Source organism: Wolffia australiana, chromosome 10 (assembly GCF_029677425.1).
Source record: "Wolffia australiana isolate 7733 chromosome 10, ASM2967742v1".
In the NCBI taxonomy this organism is placed as follows: Eukaryota; Viridiplantae; Streptophyta; class Magnoliopsida; order Alismatales; family Araceae; genus Wolffia; species Wolffia australiana.
This window is the reverse complement of record NC_135844.1, coordinates 6,798,500-6,823,997: the sequence shown is the minus strand read 5'-3', so window position 1 is coordinate 6,823,997 and position 25,498 is coordinate 6,798,500. Positions and strand designations below refer to the sequence as shown.

The 25,498-nt window shown below is 41.1% G+C and overlaps 1 protein-coding gene and 1 non-coding gene across 2 annotated transcripts; one reads left to right on the top strand and one right to left on the bottom strand.

Annotated features, from left to right (window-relative positions):
* Positions 1–757: 757 nt before the first annotated feature.
* Positions 758–16,245, bottom strand: LOC144708351 (pre-mRNA-processing-splicing factor 8A). The gene is made up of 26 exons (XM_078581604.1): positions 15,696–16,245; positions 14,710–14,833; positions 14,523–14,615; positions 13,882–14,272; positions 13,119–13,608; positions 12,002–12,792; positions 11,831–11,916; positions 11,562–11,744; positions 10,659–10,973; positions 10,273–10,577; positions 9,752–10,206; positions 9,543–9,669; positions 8,751–8,992; positions 8,556–8,679; positions 7,827–8,016; positions 7,630–7,737; positions 7,223–7,476; positions 5,949–6,565; positions 5,034–5,140; positions 4,701–4,955; positions 3,413–3,886; positions 2,920–3,081; positions 2,502–2,699; positions 1,970–2,248; positions 1,649–1,891; positions 758–1,016 (listed from the first exon to the last, which is right to left on the bottom strand). Exons 1-26 carry the CDS (start codon positions 15,980–15,982, stop codon positions 825–827), a joined length of 7,092 nt encoding a protein of 2,363 aa, XP_078437730.1. The 5' UTR covers positions 15,983–16,245; the 3' UTR covers positions 758–824.
* An 8,088-nt stretch (positions 16,246–24,333) lies between these two features.
* Positions 24,334–24,407, top strand: TRNAW-CCA (transfer RNA tryptophan (anticodon CCA)). Its single transcript has one exon. It is a non-coding gene; the product is annotated as a tRNA-Trp (tRNA).
* The last annotated feature ends 1,091 nt before the right edge of the window (positions 24,408–25,498 follow it).

Sequence of the window (25,498 nt, the reverse complement as noted above, 5' to 3'; positions counted from 1 at the left end):
CTAGATTATCGGCCCATTACCCTCCCGCTGATTTTTCCCGCGAAAACTGGTGTCGCCTTCTTGGGCTGCCACGTGGCGGCCCATTATCGGCCCATTCAGACTTCCCGCGCAAACTGGCTCGCTCATGGGCTGCCACGTGGCGACCGTTCGGCCCAAAGACCTCCCCCGATGATTTTTCCCGCGCAAACTGGCTCGCTTTCTTGGGCTGCCACGTGGCGGCATTATCAGCCCCCCGAATTTTCCCGCGCAAACCGGGGTCGTCTTCTTGGGCTGCCACGTGGCGGCCCAATACCAGCCCAGATTCCCGGCCCATTAAGAGCTCCCCTGGTAGCCGGTGCACACGTGGAAAGAAGGGGTGGGCCACGTGGAACGGGTGGAATCGGTTGCCCCCTTATCCGCCCGTTTCCCTGCCACGTGTCCCCCACTCGAAATTCTTTCAACTATATAAAAAATCCACGTCGCCTGCCCTCCACCTTCCACCCAACACCTTCTTCTTCTTTGACGATGTGCCGCCCGGACATCGCCGTCCCCGGGCAATTCTTCCTCTTCGGCCTGCCACCACCACCGCCGCCACCACCGCCAGACAGGGAGCCTCGGCCTCGGCCGCCGACGACATCGCCGGAGGAGACGGCGGACGACGAGAGGTGCATCTGCGCGCCGACGACCCACCCCGGCTCGTTCCGCTGCCGCAAGCACAGGCACAGCTACCGGTTCCCCCGGCGGACGACGGCGGCGCCGGGTTCTTGATGCCCAGGCGGAAAAAAAAAAACACATGGAATTTTTTTTTCTTTTGTGAAGAAAGAAAAAGAGTAAAAGAGAAGGAATCAGGTGAAAGAGTCGTCTCGGTCGCCCTCGCCGGCGTCGGGCTCCTCCAGGTTGCTGAATTCCAGGAAATGGGTGGGACGGTGGTCCTCGTGGTAGTACTCCCTCGGCGTGCCTAGCTTCATCCCGTACTTCATGCTCGCCGTGTGCTTCACCCCCATGAAGTTATAATTCCAGGGACCGTTATCCGGTACCTGCCAACAGCCACACCCCTCGGTTAATATTAAAACTTAAAACTCATATGGAACACTAATCTCACTTCAAAGAAACAACCCCCTAAGCTTGGGCCTCCGGCAACGGGCCGGGGGTCCATCTGGCAACGGTCTGGGCCTCCGGCTCTAGTGCAGGGACGCGGACGGGACGATTTTTTCGTCCCGGGACAAAAAAATCGTCCCGTCTGAGGATACGGAGAAATTTCGGGACGAAATTTTTTGTTCCGTGGGATGAAAAAATTGTCCGTCCGGAGGTATCCAGAAGATGGATGGAAAACCGCCTATATATTCACATCTATTATATTGACACGTGGGCCCCCTAGGACGTTATAATATATTATAATCTATTATAATATATTAAAAATATAAATTGTGTTCTTTCGTCCAGGACGAATTTCCAGACGAAAATTCGTCCCGGGAGGACTGGACGGGACGGTTTTTTTGGTCGGTGGATGAAAAACCGTCCCGTCCTTTGTCCCTGTGCTAACATCAGACGTAGGACGGGACGAAATTCGTCCTGTCCCGTCCTTCATCCACGTCCGGGACGATCCAGAACTATACCTCCGGCAATGGGCCGGGTCAGTCAGGCAACGGGGCGGGACGGGGGGGCATACCATGTAGAAGCCGAGGAAGCGGTCGCTGAGGAGCATCTGGACCTTGTCGTAGTGGGTGGGGAGGTAGCCGTGGGGGTTGCTGCCGGTGTCCTTGTTGACGCGGCCCCACTCGTAGCCGGACGGCGTCAGCTTGTAAGCCGTCAACGAGCACGAGCCCGGCGTGAAGCTGCAAGTCAGGATGATGCACTTCTCCCCGTCCCACTGCTTGTTGTTCTCCAGTATCCTCGCATGCGCCGTTAGATCCTGAACGTTAACATCACAATATTAGATTAAAAGATAATAAAATTTTGAGAAAATTTTTTTAAGTATTTTTTTGTTTACCTGGGGGGAGAGTTGGGGGAGTTCGTTGGGCTGGGTGTGGATCCAGCCGAGGGGCTCGAGATCAGAGAGGAAGTCGTGCTCGGGAAGAGTGGAAGGGAGGTTGACTTGCTGGTGGGTCCCCCACTGAGGTGGCATGGCGATGCAGCGAATCTCCTTCACCTGAGGATTGTCCTGCGGGCTTAGCCCGTAGAGATATCCGCAGATCTGCGTTCGGAGATCCGCCACGCAGATGAACTTCTTCAGTATGTTCTTCGGCATGATGTATGTGTACCCCGTTTCCTGCCATGAATCCATCTTCCATCATTCCACATCCGTATCATGACATTATGATCTATCATTTAACATCTCAATTATCACAGCATATCGTACTGTTATGAACATATCAATGAACATTTCATGTCATTGATATCAAGCCATAGTTTAATAAGATATCTTTTTCAAAACATCATATCAATCGCGTATGATATCATAGCTTGTTAAAGTAGGGTAAGTTTTTTTTATCTGAATGGAAAAACATAGACAAGGCGCTTACCTTGATGTCGTCAGAGTTGACGTAGATATGATTGACACGGAGGTAGAGGTTGGTGGCAGAGATGGCCCGGACTCGCCAGTCTGTCTTGGATCCGAAGGCCGCTTGCTCGTACGGGCTCGTCGTCGTCACAATTAGCTCATCCCCGTGCACGTTTGTCGTCCTTGTCGTCACTGCCGTCAGCTGGCTGGCTTCCTTGGCCTGAAGAATCAGCAAAAAAACGCCCCAGTTAATCCAACGCATCATGAATCATTCAAATCATGCATATTAGGTTACGACATGAGATCATTTAAGTAATATTAATATGAAACTAAAGCAACACATCAATAATATCTCCTCGAGTATGCTTGGAAAGACATGACCAATGGCAACGCATCAATAATCGCACATTTTAAAAAAACAGATAAATATAAAAAAGAACCTGTTTTTCGATTTCGGCAATCTGCTGCCTTTGCTGTGACGGCGGGGTAATCTCCGCACCCAGAATAATATCACGAATTTCAGACTGCGTTAAAGCCGATGTGTTTACGTTGTTCTTCTTGGCATAGTCAGACAGGATGAGATCTCTCAGCGCCACTTCCACCTAAGCAGGAGAAAAAATTTAGAAAAAAAAAGTAGAGGAGAAATATTAAAGAAAAGTAGAGTTAGCCAATGATGACAAAACTCATCATCGTCATCTGTAGCATCACCATGACCAGAAAGACAAGAAAGATAGTGTTATCCTCATTGTCATCCTGCCGTAGATGAATGACGAGGGCAAAGGAGACTCGTTCTCTTGGAGTTAAAAAATTTAAACGGAGACGACAGGATGATCAAAAGTCATCATCATGACAATGACGGCTTCATCACCCTCATCCTGATAAAAACGAATAACGGCAAACATTAAAAGAGAGAGAGAGAGAGAGAAAAAGAACCTTCATCCACTGGTCGTCTGTGAGAGAAGGCCAAATATGGTGGGCCTCAGTGACAATGGTCTTATCAGGCTTCAGCAACATCTTCGCCTTCTCGTTGTTGACATGAAGCGCCCGCAGGATAAGGATAAGCCGAGAGAAGGCGGTATAAGACGAGATGCTCTTCAGCCAGTCATCGTATATGTTGAAGAGCACCATCTGCGGCTCGGTCGCCTTAAGGATAAGATCACCAAACTTCTCGATCTTGAGGCAGGCCTGGAACGGCAGCTGCAGTTCGCTGCCCTTGATTACGATATTCGGAAAGTCAAGCAAATGGACCTCTAGTGGGTCTAGCATTCCCTTTCGGGTGACGATGATCTGTTTTGGCTGTTCTTCCACAGGCAGCGATCGGACCAATGCTGCCACTTCTTCCGCCGTTTTCCATTTCGCCAGCTGGCCGAGTCGCTTCTGCCCCGCCCACACGCTGGTGTGAATCACCTGGCCAACAAGTAACAGTAATTTACTCGACACGTCAACAGCTCGCCTATCACATTGCAGGGTACTTGGTCGCTGGAGGAAAACAACAAGAGGCGCGATTGTCCTCTTCATTTGTTTTAAGCAGGATGATGATGACGAGATCATCGTTGTCCTTCATCTGCCAATTTTTCTCCAGTGACAATGATGAATCGTCACCGTTCTCTTGTCGCTAACTTTCTCACTATTTCCAAAGACAACTCATCATCGTACTTGTCATTCGTCCATGCCTCTGATGACAACAATGTCTGGTGACAGAGGAAGAGAACTTACAACTGTCCGTCTAAGATGGCGCAACTGTCACTGGCATCGTTCATTTTAATTGACACGATGACGAGTTAGTCACAGCTATCATTGCCCTTCGTCTGCTAATCGTTGTCAAATGACGATGATGACTCATCATCGTCTTTGTCATTAGTCTGTGGTTACGATGACGATGACGATTGAAATCTCGTCATTCTGACCATGGACGAGGACACAATGATGAGGACACCTCGTCATCATCCTAATTGGATGAGGAACTCGTGATTACCATCAATTATTCTCATCAAGGAGACGGTGGCGAGTGCATCACCATCATCTCCTTGCAGGAAATTGTTGTCAGACGATGATCCTCATCATTTTTCCCCAGGTAGGATAACGATAAGTACTACAATTTCATTATCGTCATTCTCGCCGAAGACAAGGACGATGACAAGTCGTCCTCAAACATCACCCCTCATCGCTGACAAGCTTGTCCTCGTGGGCAAACCATATTTCATTGAAAAGTTGAGTTGACCTTGAGGAAGAGTTGACCGGTCCTCGGGTTGAAGATGAAGATGGCGCCATTGATGGGCTTGGTGGTGAGGTTACCCTCGAAGGTCTTGTGGATGGTGACTCTGTAAACGTTGGTGTCATCGACGAACCAGATGATCTGGTTGCTGAAGATCTCTCCATAGTTCTGCGACGAAAGATACGGCTCCGTTGGCTCCGAAGAGTAGAGCTGCAGCCCCTTTCGTATTCTCTCCCTCAGAACATACAGCGCGGGGTTTGACTGCAATGGGATAATCGTTTGGGTTAGTATTTTTAAAAACTTTTTTTACATGGGCCCAGGAGAAATTACGATGCTTACCTTCATTATCTTGTTCATGGCTTGAGCCAGTAGTGGCTTTGACCCAGGAAACCAGTTGCCAAATGTGGAATGCAAGTTGTACGCCAGATCCAGGCCAATCATCACACCTTGACCGAACAAAGAGAGGGAAAAATTAGTATTATTGTGTGACATTGATTAGGATACCATTGAACACATCGCTGGTTGATCAAAAATAATATCAATGCAAATATCTTACTTTTGATCGCTTCATATCAAATCATTGAACACATCATTTAAAACATCACTAATCAGAAAATAAAATAGTACTGAACATACTACTGAATAGAATCATATCAACGAAAATTACAAAAAACTGGGGGAATATTTCACCATTGAACCTAGTAAATCAAAGCATATCATATCATTAATAATGTCGATGGACATACCCTATCTTTGGCCATGTCGTATCATACCACTGAATAAATCTTTGATCATAATATGAAAAAAAAGAAAATTTTTTGAACAATTGATCATATTGTGAAAATATCACTAGTCAAAGCATATTATAACATTGTACGTGCCACTGAACATGTCATATCATACCACTGAATAAACCATTGATCATGTTATTAAAACATCACTAATCAAAACGTATTATAAAATTGAAGGTGCCACTGAACACGTCATATCATTGATCATTCCGTGAGCATTAAGTATCACCGTTGGAAACATTTGATACCGTTGAACCTAGCATATCATACCCATTGGACATGTAGCCAGTCGCGGCATCCAAAATTATCAATCATATCATACCTCGAACATTAATCATATCAAATCATAGCATAGAAAACATCGCTGACCATATCAATGAACAATGTTTTTTTGAAGAGAACCATATCAATGAACATACAACCAATAAATGCAAATCATAAAATATAGGAGAAGAGGTTTTACCAGTAGGGGAAGGATAGATGGACATGTTGTCTGTGGTGTAGTCCATGAACTTGGCCCTCGTGTAGCGCTCAATGTCATGAGAATCGTAGTCTCCCCAGCGGAGCTGCACATCAATCCAGTACTTATTGCTAGCCTTCTGGTCAAAGACATCCTTTGACTCGGCCACCAGACTGGGTTTTGACATCGGCCATCGGTGCGCAGCAAACAAGAGAATGTCAGCGCAGGAGCTGTTCATCTTGTAGCTCTTCCTGGGATGGATGGTTTCCTTCTGTACCGTCTCGATCTCGAGAGCGTCGAGCTCCTGGTCAAGGACTTGGCAAAGGTCCATAACGACGCTCTCATGGATCTTCTGCCACAGATGTGCCCGGAATATTTGGATGAGAGATATTTTGAGGGTTGGGATCTTCCCATGCATGAAGATCCCCGTGAGATCCAGCTGAACTTGGAATCCGACATACACGTTGGCTCGGTTGATTGTTGGGGACCACCACAGGGTGAATCGACGGTTCGGGATTTGGTTCAGCCCAGAACGCTGGGCGTTGGTCAGTTTCTTGTACTTCATCGATTCCTCGAAACCAGATGCTTTTTCCCAGAAAAGACCCTCCCAGGTCGGGAAGCTGAAAAACCCAACGAAATCAGGGACATGAAATCCAATTAACTATCATTTAGAGATCAAGGATGGAAGGTTCGGTTCAAGAAGATTTCCACTTTACAAAAGATACGAGGGTTATGAACGTGAACAAACTATCACTGAGAGATTAAAATTTTAGACGGAGAAAGTTTCTTTTGACTTTGAGATCAGGGGTATGAACGTGACTATATTATCAACAGTTTAGTCGATGAAATACCGCTTGATTTTCGAGATCAAATGAATGAACGTGAATAAACTATCACTTGGAAATTAAAAGATTGAAATTTTGGTTGAAGAAAGTTTGTACAAGACTTGTGAAATCAGGGGTATGAACGTAAATAAATTATCATCAAAACATCAAAAGATTGAAATTTTAGTCGAAGTAAGTTTCCACTGGACTTAAGAAATCAGGGGTATGAATGCAAATAAGCAATCTTTTGGAGATTAAAAGGTTGAAATTTTAATTAACGAGAAGTTTCAATATGACGTACGAAATGAGGGGCATGAACGTGAAATTTCTATCATTTCGAGGTCATATTATTGAAATTTTAAATGAAAGTATGCATTTGACTTGCCAAATCCAGGGAAATGAATGCAAACAAACTATTAATTAGAAATCAAAAGAGAGTTTCTATAGACTTACTATGTTCCTTTGAACAGGGTATGCTCGAGGATGCCTTCCACTCCTCCCAGTGCTTGGATGACGTCAGTCCTGTAATTATTCAAGTTCCACAGCTTGCCGTCATGCCTCTGATGGGTCCACCAGAAGGGATTTTGTTTGAGAACTTGATACTGCTTAAAATCTGTGCGCACTCTCCAGCCCTTGTCGTAAGCTAGCGTGTGGCGGTCTTTCTGGAAAAGGGTATTGATGCGAGGGATTCCCCGGTCCCATGAGTCCTGCCAGCCAAAATCAAAATATAAAAATTATGTTCGCATGGTCAATCATTACGGTTAAGAAATTCCAAGGTTGAATGTTTTAGATTTAGGGTTTAGGATCCGGGTTTGGAGTTTTAGAGCTGAAGAAACAGGATCGGCTTGGAATAGACATACCTCGAGATCCTCAAGGGTCAATCGTCTGTTCTGAGATTGTGCTTCTTGTCTCTTCAGAGCATACTCCGCCCAGACACGCTGTGAATCGATGAACTCACTTTCCCAGGGCTGCACAGGTCAAAAAATATTTATTTGCCGGAATAAATGGTATAAGAAAGAGGAAGAAGTAACATGGGATAAGAATGAAATGAACCTACCTGTATATAACGGTAGAGATTTGGGATAAGTTGATCTTCTTCGTGGCTCATACCACTCCTAAAATGCGTCACCCCAACATCCGTTTGCTTGCTGTACCGGAGATCGCTTTGGGGTATTAAAATGTGTCCCATTGACAACATACCCAGGCCTCCAATTTCTTTTGGTGTATAGAAAATCACAGGAGGGAACCTGAAGAGAAGAAAACAGTATTGACAAAACACAATCATCAATGTTTTGTGGTGCCCCCACGATGAAATAATCATCAAGAAATTGTAATTGTCATTGGCATCGTCAAGTGAGTGTAAAAACTGGATGATGATGGTGAGACAACTAGTTTGGATGAGAAGGGGAAAATAACTAGAGGGAGAGGGGAGAGATGCGGAGGGGTGAATAGAGAGAGATGTGCGGATGCGGGGAGAGATGAAGAGATGGGAGAGAAAGAAAGTGAGAGATTGAATAAGAGAGAGGGAGAGAGTAGCAACTCAGAAAGTGGAGATAGAGTATGATCATAGGATGGCGAGAGTAGACAATGATGATTTCTGCATTGTCATCCTAATTTTGGACGAGTGACCATGACTATCTAGTCTTCATCATCATTGTCCTGGCGCAGATGACGGCTAGTTGTTCTAGTCTTGTCATTGTCATCAGGGACAGCGAACCCTAGATAGCAATCAACTGGTAACAGTTTTTCAAGAAGTAACAGTTTTCACAAAGCTCAGTTTACGCACCTGCTTGGCATTTTCGAATTTAACCCGATCTTGATTCGGGTCTGAATCTTGTTCTCACACTTTACAAGTAAATCCAATAACTCCTGAGTATGCACAGTTGCCTCCCGGAAGTACGTCATAAGGCCTGGCAGGAAATGAAATTTGATTAAGAGCCCAGGAAGATAACAAGAGGAGAAGGCTTTGCCAGATACCTACCTATAAGGGCAGTGTTCCACTTGTTGACAATCTTTGTAAACGTAGTTGATCCAGACGACATCAGAATCTGACGAACACGATTCTCAAACACTTTCATGTGTTCATCATCCACACGCAAGAAAGCTATCGCGGTTCTCTCCTTAGTCTGCTCATTCTGTAAGTTCCAGACTCCATCTTTCGTGTTACTAAAGGCTTCTTGCGTCATTCTGGTCTTTGGCAAGATCCGAACCTCAAAGCCACACCTAAAGAATGTCAAAACAAAAGGCAGAATTTAGCTAACCAGATCGATATAACAAGCAGTCCACTAAGAATGAGAAACAAGCAGTTAATGATAATTTAGATATTTGGTTGTACTGGGATATTCTAGCCATTACCCATAAGTTGTACCGGCAAGGAAGTAATAGCACACTCTTCTGGCAATAGAGGAAGATTAAAAAGAAAGGAATAGTGTGTGTCATTCTCCATGACTAGAGGATGATGATGAGTCGTTGTCTGTTTCCTTTTTTTGTGACAGGATAATGATGATAATGAATATGAAGATACATTATCATCACTACACGAGAAGGATGAAGATGACAACATGGTCAATGTCATCGTCTTCTCTGTGGCAGAAGATGAGGACGATAATGATAACGATGAAAGGACAATCCTATTCTCCATGAGCCCCAACAAGCTTCTCGTCTTTGTTCAAGATGATGACATGGCGATGATGGAAGCACCACTAGCTTTGTGACGATGGTGATGGCGATTATGTCCGGGGATGGCAAACACTACAAAGAAATATGAACTTACATGCTGAAGAGCAAGTTAGGGTTATCCTTGCTGTAGACAGAAACAAAACTGTTTTCCCACTCCAATGTCGTGATACTCCTAGGAAGCCTATTCTTCATATCCCAGAATACACTTCTCCCAAGATTGACTGCAACAAAAGAAAACAAGATGTCACAACCACTAAAGATTCAAAATCAGTGAATCTATTTAAGCGGGAGAAAGTAACTGACCATCATGCTTCATGAGCCGCATCCTCGCATCCCTCGGCCAGCACTTTTTGTTATTATATCCGACCATATTCTCATTGTTCGGATCAGGATGTTCTGTGAGATAACGCTGGATGAGGTCACGCGCCTCCTCGTGCGTGAACTGGAACAGTATATGAACTTTGTCTATGTAACGAGAGTAAAGACGGATTGGGTGCCTGCTCTCGATCTTGGTATCTGCATAAGTGAGAAACTCATTGGGAAGCTGAGGTGGCCCGGCGATCTCACTCGCACGTGTCAAACCCAGCAGCAGAAGATCAAGGACCAGCCCATAATACTGCACCACAAAGGAGGCAAACTGAAGACCACGGATAAGCCCGTAAGAGTTTGTGTGGCTCATATCCTTGTAAGACAGCACAACATTGTTCTTCGCAGTGACATAGTCCGCTATATTGTGGTCGAGAACAAGGCGGAGTAGCCTGAAAAAAGGGATTAATTAGTAATGTCCCCGACACATCTAAACACATTGACGGAAAATGGAATACCTGTTCAGCATGGTCAAGTCAATTTTCTCATAGAACTTCTCAAACTTGGTCTGTAGAATCACAACACACTGCCCGTCATTCGTGTCCCACACGCCCTGCAGATTATTTATCCCTTGACACCACTTGTAGACGAGAAGAGGGGGTGGTTCAGAGTCAGCTGGCTTGATCCAGTTAGGGAAAAGGTGGCGTTTATCTCCTTCGTACCACAAGTATTGATCAAGGTATGCGTCCGTGATCTTCTCAAGAGGTTCAATTTCATAAACCGGGATTAAATAACTATACAAATCCATAAACTCAATGCCAACCTGCAGCCACAGCAGATTCAATGAATCAAACTAGGTTTAGCCTAACATTTTTAGAGACATTGTCAAGGGTGGTTTACTTACTTCTTTGAAGGCACGTTGTGTGAGCAGATGACGTTTAATTCGTGACAGGGCTTCATGGGGGTTGTCATAAGCTTGCTCAATGAGTCCCAATTCTTCTCTTTGCAGCTGGTTTAGTCTCACGGCAACACTGTAAGATTCCTTCAATCTCTCAAGGGCAAGGATGAGAAGCTTTGTATCGTGCTTGTAGGATAGAGGAGGGAACGGAATAGGAGAGAATTTCCGCGACTCGAGCCAGTGGACTGTGGTGGTGTAAATAGCAACTGCCTCCTCTGGAGTAACGTACGGACCATCCTTCAGATAGTTGTGCTGCCTCTCCTGCAATGCATAATAACGTGTTATTAACTTTCTTAAGATATAAGTCAAATGATATGCCAACGATGTCGATGCCAGACAATAAGGATGATGGTGGCAGACAGCAGACGGATAGTTCATGTTGCAGTCATTGTCATTGTCAACGTCAACGAGGACAGTTGATATTGAATATGACGTTGGCGTTGACGGACATGACACATTTCTCCCAAGAATTTATATAAGTTGATGGGTGACATTGGCGGACAGTGCCAACAATGTTAAATACTCAGTCATATATCAATGTCAACCTTCAATGGTAACCTCGTCATTGTCATCTGTCTACTAGTTGCCAGAAAACTCACGATTTTCAAATTAAACAAGGAAATGACATAGAACACATTCGATAATAATGATAAATGCTCAATACTAATGTATTGAAAAATAGATTAAGTAAAGAAAAGACTCAATATTTTGTGATCTTCTATGCCAAGAAATGAGAAACAATAAGATATTTACACATGATGCCCTACTTGTGCAGTAATCAGTACATAAGAATTGAGGCACATCATGTTACAGATAGGAGGACAAAAGATGATATATTAATAAGCTTACCTGTTCGGCCTTCAACCAGAGACGAGTTAATCTACCGAGGTTCTTTCGACAAACAGTTTTATCAACAGTCGCCCCTCTTCTAATACGCTCCCGATTGTAGTGAGCAACGTTTGTCCACCAATCTGCCTTTGACTTTACATAGCGGAGAATCATGTTCTCAATTGGGACGGGAAGCCCAGGAACCTGATAACAACTTACGTCCATGAGGGAGTAGAATGGAAATTTAATAAAATCAATATAAATAACAAGATCAACAACCATCCACATACCTTCCACGGAATATTAGCCTTCCAACAACGCCATGCTTCGCTTAGGTGCTGCAAAATAGTCCTTGCTTTATTCTGCTTGATGCCCTCTGCAAAACAACAATTTCAACTCTTCAATTTCTATGACTTCAGCAATTGCTAAAAGATCCAGAACAATAAAAATCGTGTAATCACCTGGCATGGCATCAAGAATGTCATGCATGACTGCAGCACGAAGCTCCAAGTCGAAATGACTCTCAACACGCTGCTTGGTAACAGTTTTGGCGACACCCTTTGAATGACGACCTTCGAATTGTCGTGCGAGCAGATTACCCAGCCATCTTTCAAGAAGAGGCACAATGCCACGAAGGAAAAATAGCCAAACCCTCCACATAGGCGCCCAGAAGCCACAGCCCGGCCCCTTTCCGACGGGCCCAGTGTTAAAGCGGTAGTAGATCAAGTGCTTCAAGTCTTTACACATCCTTATCTGCCTCATGAGACGATACTTGTAACGGTACATACCAGTTAACTGGCCCACGTGAGAAAAAGTGTACTGAAGACCATCAGCAAGTTGAAATGCATCAACATTTCCCAATCTGAACTGGATGTTGGCATCAACAACAAGCTTCGTAAGCCGCAGAATTTCACGGCATAGGTGAAAAGCATTCCCGAAGCGAGATTTCTTCCTCTCCTTTGTCGTAAGCGTCTTCACGGGCTTCAAATTGAAGTTGTAGTCGAGATGAAGATAGTTGAGATTCTTCCTGTGGATAAGCAAATTAAGCATGTTGTAGCCCTGCTTGCAAACTTGAAGACCTGCTTCTGCCCAATCCAGCTCAGTCGTCTGGAAGAATTTTGTCGCTTGAAGTGAACGGAACAAATGCTTCTTCTTCTGTGCCTTGGGAGGTCTGTGGTGCAGCTCATTCAACACAAAACACTTCAACAACTTTTGGTAGCTAACACGAACTTTTACGGGATATGACGGAGGGCTGCAAAATAGCAAAAGAAACTGTCAATAATGAAGCAGACGACTCTAATAAAGGAAAACTCACAGGCTGAGTTCGGTAAGTGCCGTCTATGTTGACAACAGACACTAATATTGACGTTGGGTCAGAAGATATTCATCAACGGGGTTCAACGTCCATACGTTGAGAGGACATTAACTACGTTGATTGAGAATCTTGTCAAGCCAATATCTACTTTCTACGTCAATGCGTCAACGGTACCCCCACCAACGTCATCGTCAATGTCAATGCGCATCTATAACGGATGTAGAACCTATGCACAGCAGCAGAGAAGAAAAAGTTTTGCTCACCAGTGCTCCTTGTACCACTCAGATACCAGGGGTATGTCCTCAGCCCTTCTCATGCGGCCAGATCTCATGTTAAATGGCCTTGGGGCGAATAGCAGCGATACACCAGCCGCTGTGGTATCAGTATACAACTGTACATTTTGCAGCAGAGGTTCCACTCCATCAGGAAGTTCAAAATCTTCATCTTCATCTTCCTCGCGACCTTTCTTATCGCGGCGATCAGCCTTGGTGACTGAGGTGATGGGATTTATCAAGGGATCATAGTAGAATGCCGGTAAATCTGGGTCCTCGGTCTTTATATACATGATCATAGGTGTATGGTATATCCCTAGTTTCACCTTCCTGGGTCTGTTGTTGTAAAGATGAGGGAAGGCAATTCTATACTCAGTCCTGAGAGGAGAACGGATGATGAGTTTGTTGATGTCATTAAATTCATTCCAGTCTTCATCTCCCTTCTCCATGTCCCGATACAGAGGCTCAAACTTAGGACCGCCTGAAACAAATAGCAGATGATTTTTTTTTCGAAAGAACAAAATGCAGATGATCTTAGTAAAGAAACTCATAACGAAGTAGAAAGGAAAGGTGACTCAATGAAAGCAGTGCTCCTAAAATCTGAAGATTAAATAATACGTCTGAGAAATATGAAAGGAATCCTCTATCGATGTTGCAGAGCATGCTTGCTTTGTCTAGAGATTAATTATGGGATTTCACAGATTTCTTCACATAAAGAGCAAAAATTTAAGATAGAAAGAGGAAACGAGTTTACCTGGAATGCACATGTTTAGTGCCTTGGCAGTGAAGAAAGACTCCATATCAAACAGGTAGAAATAGTTGCGATCAATCAAATCGGACAGCAGCTGTCCTGCCAGCCGATGAAGGGTGGCCATAATTGGCAGCGAAAGATGCCATTTTCTATAACTGGGGCCATTGATGAGCTTTGTTTTAACAAGAGGTTTGTGGTCATAGAACCAAGTGTACACAGCAGAATCCTCTTCTTCATCCAATTCCAACTGTATGGCTTCAAGTGGATCTACATCCAGTACATTGTCTGCATAATCCAGCGGTGGTTCTTCATCGTCGAAAGGTGGGAACCGCATTCTCTTGAAATGCCTTCTGTCACGTTTCTCTCGCCGCATCATAATCCACATTGAGCCCCACTGGAGATGACCAATGCTTATTAAATTACATCGAGTAACAAGTTTACTTTTACACCAACTATTTATATTCACAGGCATACACTGAGCATCCAGCGAAAGAGTTTTGAACCCAAAAAAGTACTGAGTCAACCATGAGATACAATTGTTATATGCATTTAAAAACCGACGGACATATAGTTAATTACTGAGTTCTTTTAATAATGACTCAGCCTATTAATGGAAAAAAAAGGCATCGCATAAAGAAAAATACCTGTGCCAAATATATAGGCTCTACTACCCACGGAATCTCGTTGACAAATGTAATCGCACCGGTAATATGATACAAGATCTTTACATCCCGAACCTTCAAAAGAGAAGAAAACATGTCAGCGCCAAAAGGTGGGAAAAATAAAGCACCAAGTGATAGTGTCGTAAGTTTAGCATGAATAAAAAGAAACCTGCTCCCATGGCATCGGCATGTTCTCTAAAAGCTTGTACACTGCATGTGGAATAAATTTAAGTGCCCCAAGATATACACGTTTATCATGGCGGAATTTCTTGGAAGACATATCTCCATGGTCTCTGATAATATAAAAAAATCAAGATATAAGGTTAAACGATATATGAAAATAATAATGATAAAACGAAACAAGATATACGCTTTTATAGACATTAAAAGGGGATACGAAAGAGAAAGAGAAATATCAGGCTGCATGGAGATAGTAAAGCTTCTTAACCAAATGAGATAAGTTAAAGATGTATGGATAATAAAGAAATTATCGGACGAAAACAATGGACTTTGAGAAACATAAAAGATAATCCTCGACGCCACTTAACATATCGGAAGAAATTTTCGCTTAAAAAGAATCCCAGGCTCGTCAAAAGGGTGTTCCAGTTCTGAAACTAACACCCAATAGAACGAATAAAAATATAGCAGGCTCTTGAAAGAATTGTCTTTGTCGAGAGAAGGTAACCCACAAAAGAAAATTAAATTTAATCCCAATTACAACAAGTAATAGTACGGATTGCGCGTTTAAAATTAAGGATGATTTTTTTTTTTGGAAATGAGATTAAGGATGATTCTACAGCATTCAGAAGATGGTTCAAGTTTTGACTTTATCGAAGGAATCGAATGAAGATGAAAATCTGTAACTAAAATCTAGGCGTCTGGAAGACTCCTCGATTTCTTAAACCCCAACTACCACAAGTCGTAAAAAAAGATTACGCGAGAAGCGAAATTTTAAAGGAAATTTTGTTACGATTTAACCTCCCCACAGCGTTCAGAAGAAGGCTCCGGTTTATAAAGATCAAAATCTGCAACAACCAGGCTCCTGGAATCTATATCCCCGTGGCGCGAAAATCAACTCCACAAACCACAATAAATCTCTAAAATCCCCAATAACCACAAACAGTAGCAATAAAATTAACGACTTCCCCGCCTCACCTGATGATCTTACGAACGTGCTCGGGGGGCATATCCTCCTTCTGGGTCTCGACGAATCCGAATTTCCGCTTATCCCCATAACGCTTCGAGTTGAGCTGATGCCACTTCTGAGCCCGCTCGTCGAGAACTCTCTTCTTCTCCTCATCGGACAAAGGGATTCTGAAATCGGGCTGAGCTGCAGGCGCGGGCGGCTGCGGCGGCGCCGGCGGCATAGGCGGACCAGGCCCCATGCCAGGAACTCCGACAGTTCCCGGCGGGGCGATCGGCGGAAGCCCGCTATTCCACATCTCTAGAACGATCAAATCAAGACCATAACCTGATCAAAGACCACTTCCGAGCTCCGGAGACTCTAGAACGATCAAATCGAGACCACAACCCGATCAAAGACCACTGCTGAGCTCGGGAGACTCTCCGAAGAAGCTTCCGGAGCTCAATCCTCGTTTCTCGCTCGTTCTCCCGCTGATCTGAGGAGTTTCGCTGACTAGGGTTTTGGCAGTGGCAGAGTGGGGGGTGAAGTTTTTTGCTCTGTTTCAGCCCCTGATACGGGAAGGAGAACGAAGAGAATAGTAGCGAGGGTTCGGGGTTATATAGTTGTGACTTCGATGATACTGCTCTACCTTCGCACGTGCGAGTTGTTTTCTATTCAGAGTTGATTGTCTTGTGATTGGAGAAAAATGTCAAGGCGGTGATGATAACGCCTGTATTGGCACGTGCGGTATATTTTGCATTTTGAGTTGACTATTTTGGTTTGAGTTTCAAGTAGGGAATGAGCATGAAGGCAGTGATGGTACTGTTTGTCCTTGAAGGTTTTGTAATTACATAAGTTATTTTGTTTAGGGTTGAAAGTAGGAAATTACTATGAAGGCGGTGATGATAACTTTAGTCGTGCAAAAGGTTTTCTTTGTAGATTGATTATCCTGTTTTAGGGTTGAAAGTAGGGAATGAGTATGAAGGCAGTGATGACGCCTTTTGTCCTCGAAGGCTTTGTAATTAGATTAATTATTTTGTTTAGGGTTGAATGTAGGGGATGACTACGAAGGCAGGTGATGATACCTTTAGTAATGCAAACGTTCTTCTTTGTAGATTAATTATTGTGCTTAGGGTTGAAAGTGGGGAATGAGTATGAAGGCAGCGATGATACTGTTTGTCCTTGAAGGTTTTGTAATTAGATTAATTATTTTGTTTAGGGTTGAAAGTAGGAAATGACTATGAAAGCAGTGATGATGCCTTTAGTCGTGCAAAAGGTTTTCTTTGTAGCTTAATTACTGTGTTAGGGTTGAAAGTAGGGAATGAGTTTGAAGGCAGTGATGACACCTTTTGTCCTCAAAGGTTTTGTATTTAGATGAATTATTTTGTTTAGGGTTGAATGTAGCGGATGACTACAAATGCGAGTGATGATACCTTTAGTCGAACAAAAGTTTTTTCTTTGCAGATTAATTATTGTGTTTAGGGTTGAAAGTGGAGAATGAGTATGAAGGCAGTGATGATATTGATTGTCCTTGAAGGTTTTGTAATTAGATTAATTATTTTGTTTAGGGTTGAAAGTAGGAAATTACTATGAAGGCAGTGATGATACCTTTGGTCTTGCAAAATGTTTTCTTTGTACATTAATTATCGTGTTTAGGGTTGAAAGTAGGGAATGAGTATGAAGGCAGTGATGATATCTTTTGTCCTCAAAGGTTTTTTAATTAGATTAGTTTTTTTTTAGGGTTGAATGTAGGGGATGACTACGAAGGTGGGTGATGATACCTTTAGTAGTGCAAAAGTTTTTCTTTGTAGATTAATTATTGTGTTTAGGGTTGAAAGTGGTAAATGAGTATAAAGGCAGAGATGATACTGTTTTTCCTTAATGGTTTTGTAATTAGATTAATTATTTTGTTTAGGGTTGAAAGTAGGAAATGACTATGAAGGCGGTGATGATACCGTTAATCGTGCAAAAAGTTTTCTTTGTAGATTAATTATTGTGTTTAGGGTTGAAAGTAGGGAATGAGTCTGAAGGCGATAATGATACTGCTTGTCCTCCCATGCAGGAACTGTTTTGCATTTAGAATTAGAGTTTTTGTCGTGAAAAGGTAAGAAGATGGCGATGATACCTCTTGTCCTTACATATGTGATTATTTTTGTTAGATTATTTGTTTTGTTCTGGGTTCAAATTAGGGAATGAGTTTGAAGGTGGTGATGATACCCCATGTCCTTGCGCATGTGATTTTTGTATGCTTATGTTTATTATTGAATTTAGTGTTTTCATTGGATACAAATGTGAAGGCCGTGATGATACTGCTTATCCTTACACCTGAGAATTGTTTTGTTTTGTTTTTAGACTTTCTTCCAACCACCAGAAGAAGCAAATACAACAGGTACACTAATCATTAAGACTGATGAAGTCAAAATTAATGCAAAAAACAGCCAATTGGAAAGCAACAGTCATGCTTGTAATCCTTCAAGCTACCAACAAATAAACTATACCATTTGATCCTTAGTTAAAATTTTGAGAAAATACATCATGGCGGGATTTAACCATGAATCAATTCATTCATTAAAAGTTATTAACACTTTATTTAGTATCGATTCAGTTTAATATATATTTAACTAACAAATAGATATATTGTATCCAGTATATACCTATCAATATATGCATAGATACATACAAATGAATACATATATAGATCTTATCTAGGATGTCACTTTAATAGTGTAGTCTATCAATTCATATGGCCATGTTCTATTTGTAGAAATAAATTAGAATTTGTGTTTTGGAGAGATGTCGAGTGGTCGATAGCTCCGGTCTTGAAAATCAGTATAGTTCTAAAGAACTCTCAAGGGTTCGAATCCCTCTCTCCGTTTTTTATTGTTGATTTTTTTTATTGGCGTGATATAATGATATAAATTTTTCTGGCTCGGCTATCCTACGACTAGGCAAGCCAGAAGAAAAAAGAAATATGAATCAAAAATAGCAATTCAATTAATTAAGAGTTGTCATGAATATAACAAGTTCCAATTCACCATTGATTCCCTTTTCAAATCTTGCTGCAGCTGCATGGGCTCTTCCCGCAAGCCACAAATGACCCACAAAAAAAAGAAGCCTAGGAAAAAATGAGAAGAAGCCAAGGCATTGGTCTCTAACTAGAAAAGTAAAAACTTGAGCTTGAGAAGCTTCTGGTCCGGTTGGACCATAAAATTCACTAGGGTAAGCAGTATTATTGAACCAAATAAAACAAGAAGCTATAAAACCAAATAAATATAAAGCAGCTAAACGATAAGACAAGTAAGCCTCTATAGACCAAACAAATGCGCACCGAGCCCATGCAAAAGACTTGGTTAAGATATGCCAAATTCCACCGAGTATACAAGCGAAACCTAACCATACATGTCCGCCAATTATATCTTCCAAATCGTTCACACTAACAATCCAACCTTCTCCTCCAAAAGGAGAATTTAATAAATAACCAAATATAACACTTGGGTTAAGGGTCAAGTTGGTACTTTTTCTTACATCTCCCCCTCTTGGAGCTCAGATATCACATACACCGCCAAAATAAAAAGCTTTGAATACTAAAAGAAAAGCACCTAGACCTAACAAAATTAAGTGAATACCTAACATTGTGGTCATTTTATTTCTATCTTTCCATACATAATCAAAGAATGGAAAAGATTCTTCAAGAGTTTCAGGTCCCAGAAGTGCATGATAAATGTCACCAAAACCTTAGACTGTAGAGGAAATTAAGTGAAGCACTCCAAACACAAAGTATGGAAAACTATCTATAACTTCTCCTCCCGGACCTACCCCCCAACCTAAAGTATATTGATGGGAAGTAAAATCAATCCTTGTTCATACGTCGGCTTTTCTGGTACGAAATGAGCCACTTCAAATAGTTTTTCATTGCTCTGGCCCAAAATACAATTAATCTGGCATGGGCTACGTGAGCTCCAAGTAGTTTACCAGACAAATTGATAAGTTTGGAATTACCAGCCCACCAAGTAAAACCGGTGGTTTCTTGGTCACGACCAGCCAAAGCTAAAGTTCCATTAAAGACTGTTTCCACATGGTAGAACCTCCTCAAGGAACATAAGATTTTCATGAGGCTGATCTTGAGCCGCCATCCAAGCACAAATATATTCATTTAATAGAATTTTTTGGTGTAGAAAGTCTCAAATTCAGGATTTTATGTTGCATGGATTTCTTGGGAAATGAAGTCACAGGCACGTAGGTTTAGAGCCAGAATGGCTAATCCAAGAGCACTCATCCATAAACCACTTAGTGGTACAAATAACATAAAGAAATGTAAAGTTTGTTGGAAAAAGCAACCCCAAAGATTTGGGACCAGAAGCGGTTAGCAATTACCATTGAATAAGTCTCTTCAGACTAAGTTGGGTTAAAAGCATGGAATGTATTTTCACCATCATTGTCTTCGAATAAAGTATTTTCTACAATAGCACCATGAATTGCGCATAGCAAAGCAGTGCCTAATACTTCAGCAACTCCCATCATATGAAATGGATTCAACGTCCAATTATGAAACCCTTGGAAGAAAAGGATGAATCTTAAGATTGGTGCTACACCAAAACTATGTTCAAAGAACCAACCAGACTGACCCAATGGATAAATCAATAATAGCGAAACAAAAACTGCAATTGGACCGGAAAAAGCGATTGTGTTATAAGGTCGCAATCGAACAGATCGAGCAAGTTCAAATTGATGTAACTTGAAACCTATTAGCCCAAAAGTCCCATGAAGAGCAACAAAAGTCTATAGAACACCCAATCGATACCAACGAGTAACACCTCCTTGACCTTTTGGTCCCCACAGAAGCAATAAAGAGTGAGCTAAACTATTCACAGGAGTAGAAACTACAACAGTTAAAAAATTGCAACCTTCCAATCAGGAACTCGCCAATCCACGGGTATACCATGAAGTGACAAAAGTTTTACATGCGAACCAACTGCCTACGATGAAATAGGCACAAGGAAATAGCAATAGGCTATACGTAACCAGTCATCCATAATATCAAATAAATCATTTTCTTCTTTGCTAAATCTACCAAGGACTAAAATCATAGTGATCCTCCTATTTTACTACTTCAACCATTTTCAAACACCTCATCTAATTTTATTTCAAGGGTATATCATATTTTGATTTTATATAGACGATACCAAAGTATCGCCCAATACCCCTTCGAATGGGTTTCAAAGATACAAACTCTTCCTTTAGTAGACTACTAATAGTAGACTACAAATCAGTAGACTACAAACCGACCTAGGTAAATCCATTAGTTAGTTTGATTTGATTAGTCTTTACTATTACTTTTTTTTCTTAAAAACAACAAATTTGAACTGAACCCCAAATTGTCCTCTAACTCGAATGCAGAGTACTTTTTTAGCAGGCCTAACCAAGAAAAAAAGAAACTTTGAAAATGTATCTTTTGATTATACCTTTACTCGTTAGATCAAAAAATATAGTATTATATTTTTTCTCCTAAATCTAAATTAAATGTGAAATAATAAACTCAATATAAAATAAAGGTAAACTAGAAATGAAAACCTCTTTATTGTATTTGTTCTATGTTGACTTGGCTAAAAAAATATCTTATTCTGTAATCAAAGAAGGAGATCAAAAAATTTATTAGTGAAATAAAGTTTTCTTTTTGGGGAAAAGGAATAGCAAATTATTCCTATGGAGATGAAAACGGGAGATACCAACAAAAAATTGTATTGTTAAAGTTAAAAAAATTCAAAAAAAGTCCGCTTTTAGAATTTCATATCTATAGAATTTGAATATCAGAATAGCCAATATAGTCATGATTCAATGTGTCAGGTCCATTTTGTTGTTACTTTAACTATGGATTTGATTGGGTTACTGTAGAGATGGGAAGACTTTGTTTTGGTGATTAACATCTAACAGATCAGAGATCTAGAATAGCAATGTCCTAGGGTTAGGATGAAATATAGATCCAAAAAAGCAAAGGAAGTCTGGTAACAATTATTAGATCAATAGAGGATTGATTCCTCCTCCCCTAAAAGGTTTAAAGATTTATTATTATCTAAAATATATTGAGCAACTTTATAACTAGGTTTTAATCATAACTAGAGCTACTCATGATAGAAGGTGTTTTATGTTTCTAATATGGTTATCTTTTTAACAAATATGAACAAGATCCATCTATTATACTCTCCCCTAAGAACGAAGATTCAAATTTGGGTTAAAAATCCCCTTATCAGATTTGAACCGATGACGTTACTCTACCACTGAGTTAAAAAGTCTTAAAACTAACTAAATTATCAATTTTCCATTATGAGTCTACAGTGGGTATATATGCAAATGCCGTAACCTTTTAGTCTGTAGATTTTGTTTACTATCCTAAATAAATCAAAAGAAGGGTAGGTGATGTAAATGAGTCATAGAGACCTGTTTATATCTATAATTTCCTTGATTGATTTCGATATAAATAATTCAAAGTATAATTAAAAAAAGGGAATAAAAAAGCATCCGGGAATAAATGATTAATTTCTATCAATAAGCTTGCTGAAATAGCAAAACCAGAGTACTCAGTACAGGTGTTGTTGGGTTCTAGTGGCCTAGATCTGGATGAACAAATCAAAACGATGTGCATTGGAAGTCTTTTGCGAATCAAACGACATCAACGAAAACCATTAAACGAGGTACCTTTGCACGAATCTCATTCATTATTTCTTCAATCCCGGAGCGAGACGAGTTGAGCTGCTCAAGTGTGCAGCCTCTAGACGTATCCATGCGGTCCTCGGCACGTCGGATCTCCTTCTTCTCGTTGACGAGCCCCGTTCTTTCTCCGTTGGCGTCGTTACGTCATCTCGATCACATCAGGGATGGAGAGGGGGTGTGGGGAGAGTGGCGAAGAAGGGCAAAGGCCCCTGAACAATTCGGCCTGGGTGAATTTAGTTTAGGGCCTTCCCCTATTTATACTGTGGGTATTTTTCATAAAAAACCCCAAAACTTAAGTATATCTTCCAATGTCCAAAAGACCATTTGCGTGTGACCCTCTAGGCCCATGTATCAGTCTAGTTAATGACTCCAACATCCCAATAACCTTTATTGGCCTTCCAAATTAATTAACTATATCATTATACAGATTAATTAACGTCGGATAGATTTGACCCAATCGATAGGTCGAGACTCCGACACGTGGGGTGCCAAGCTACACCTCGTGTCCTAGAAGATACAAAGGAGTGTGTATTGACTCACTCATGGAACCTGTTCGTCATTAGTTATCGCGTATGTATAATCCCTCATCCACTTGACGCTCCTTGGACGACTTAGGGTATGGTCAACTGTCAAACCCTAATCGATCATCCGAGTTAGTACTGATGCATTCGGAAATCATCGTAGAACTCTTCTCCGATATTTCATTGCCTTGGCCAAGGACTTTGTTGCATCATCTTCCTTGAGCTGTCACCTCTTATACCGAGGGTGGATGATCCCATCTTGACCACTCAATTGCCTTCGTGTACTTCTTGATGCACCCGAACTAAGACCGTTTACAATCCCATGATTAGAGACTCGTTGGCCATAGCCAAAGTACAACCGTCCGTCCACAAGACGTCTTTGGTGTCTCAGGTTTAAGGACCACTTACACAACCGTGATGTGAATCAACCTGATTGACAGTTCGGTATAATACCATTCAGGGATTCGTACGAATCAATTCAGTGAACTCTTTCCACTAAAGAGCACCCACTATCTATCCTTAGTGTCGCCACACTAATGGCTACGGGACCGGCCATACTCATCATATGAGTGAGGCTAGATAGTGCTATTCTATCAGGATACTTCGATGTCCTTCTTGCGTATCCTTTGAATAGGAATGTTTAGACACATGCTTAAAGACTAGTGATCTCTGCATTACGATCTCATCATAATTCACTAAGTTTAATCATGTATTCATGGACTTCATTATACGCATCACACATGCACTATAATGAATATGTTCTATTAATGAACATGGAACGAGATGTGGAATGTGTGATTGGCTTGCCGGCCACATATATTTCCATCAGGTGCCACATCGATATATGTTTTTATATCTTGCATTGAAAATTCTCCTTCTTTAGAGTAATACATATATAATTAGATACTGAAAGTAACTAAAGGATTGCTCGTATTTTTATGTTATGCAACATTTCTAACTAAAATGTCTATGTGCAATAAGCGAGCATACGGTGCTTCCATATAAAACCAAAAAAAGATCCCCTCTTCCTCAAGATAAACACAAAATTTTCATTATTTTGGTGCTTATACATCATTTCAGATGTATATGAAACAAAAAAAAAAGAAATGGCAAGAAATTTTATTATATGATGGATAAAGAATAAAATAATAATTTAGAAAACAAGGTTGTGATTTTGTACAATGACGCTGTACAACAATTGAAAAAAGGGATGTGGCGCAGCTTGGTAGCGCGTTCATTTTGGGTACAAAATGTCACGGGTTCAAATCCTATCATCCCTACCTACTACTCCTCCTATGGGAAGAAACGGGGGATTAGTTGAAAGATTAGACATAATCTTTCATTATTATCTTACTCTATGCATCCAAGATTTATTTTCTTGATTTAAGCTAAGGGTACAAAAGGAATTCTTTTCCCTAAAGTTGTATTCTATCATAAGAAAGCGCTCTTCGTTCAGTTAGGTATAACGTGGGTCTCCAAAACCCGATGTCGTAGGTTCAAATCCTACAGAGCGTGACTATATTCTTTGTTATAGTGAATAACAAAAACTATCTTCAAAAGTTGAAGTAAAACTGCAATTTGACCTCCTATCACGAGGAGGTAAATCAAAAAAAGATGGAAATCTTACTTAATCAATCAATGGTCCTGTTGATCACCCCGTCTGTATTGTAAGTACGCCAAAGCTTAATCAATCAAAGGTCCAGTTGGTATTTAAAGTTTTCACTACAGATGGGTAGGAAAATAGCGATGATATCATTAATCCTTGGGTGTTTGAATTATTTTGTATCAGATTCGTTCCTATGTGTATAGGTTTCTCTTGAGACGAGTAGGGGTTAGAAATTCAGTGTTTGGCCCCCAAACGACCAATGTTTGTTGATGAAAGAACGTCTTCAAAATGATGTTTGTGTTCATTTGCCAATGGTTTCGTGAAATTTCAATTATGGTGGCATGCAAATTTCAATTATTTATACATTTAGAAATTCACAATGCAGATTCAGTTGAATGATAACACGAATTGTTTTTTGGAAAATTTGACTTTAGTTGTCATTTCTATGGAAAAAATCATTAACGATAAAAATCATTAATAGTCAAATACTATTTATAAATATAATTAACGATAAAATTTAAAAGTATTAATGAAAAATATAATTTCTTGGATCAATTTGTGAAACATGTAATCACATGAAATTTTTATGAAGTATACTTTGACCCCGGAGTAAAGAGTTTAAGACTAAATGACATATGATGGATGACGAATAAAGAATAAATTATGAACTGGAATAACAATAATTTTCTAAACATTCCACATTCAAGGGAATTTATGAAACATAAATATAGTTGCAAACCATGGAAAACGGTTGGAAAGATTGAGTAAGATTAATAGACATAGTGCTTGATTCGACAAGCCATATGTTGCCATATCTATGTTCCTTGCTTAACAGGGCAACTACAGGGAAGACGACGAAACCAACTTGACATGGGAGTAAGGTAACCATTTCCATTGTGAAGTTGTAACAGCCCCAAAATATGGTATCACTCCACTTGGTAGACTCTATTTCTCTTCCACAGCTAAGGGGGGTATCATGCCTAATGGGGATGTGGGTCTC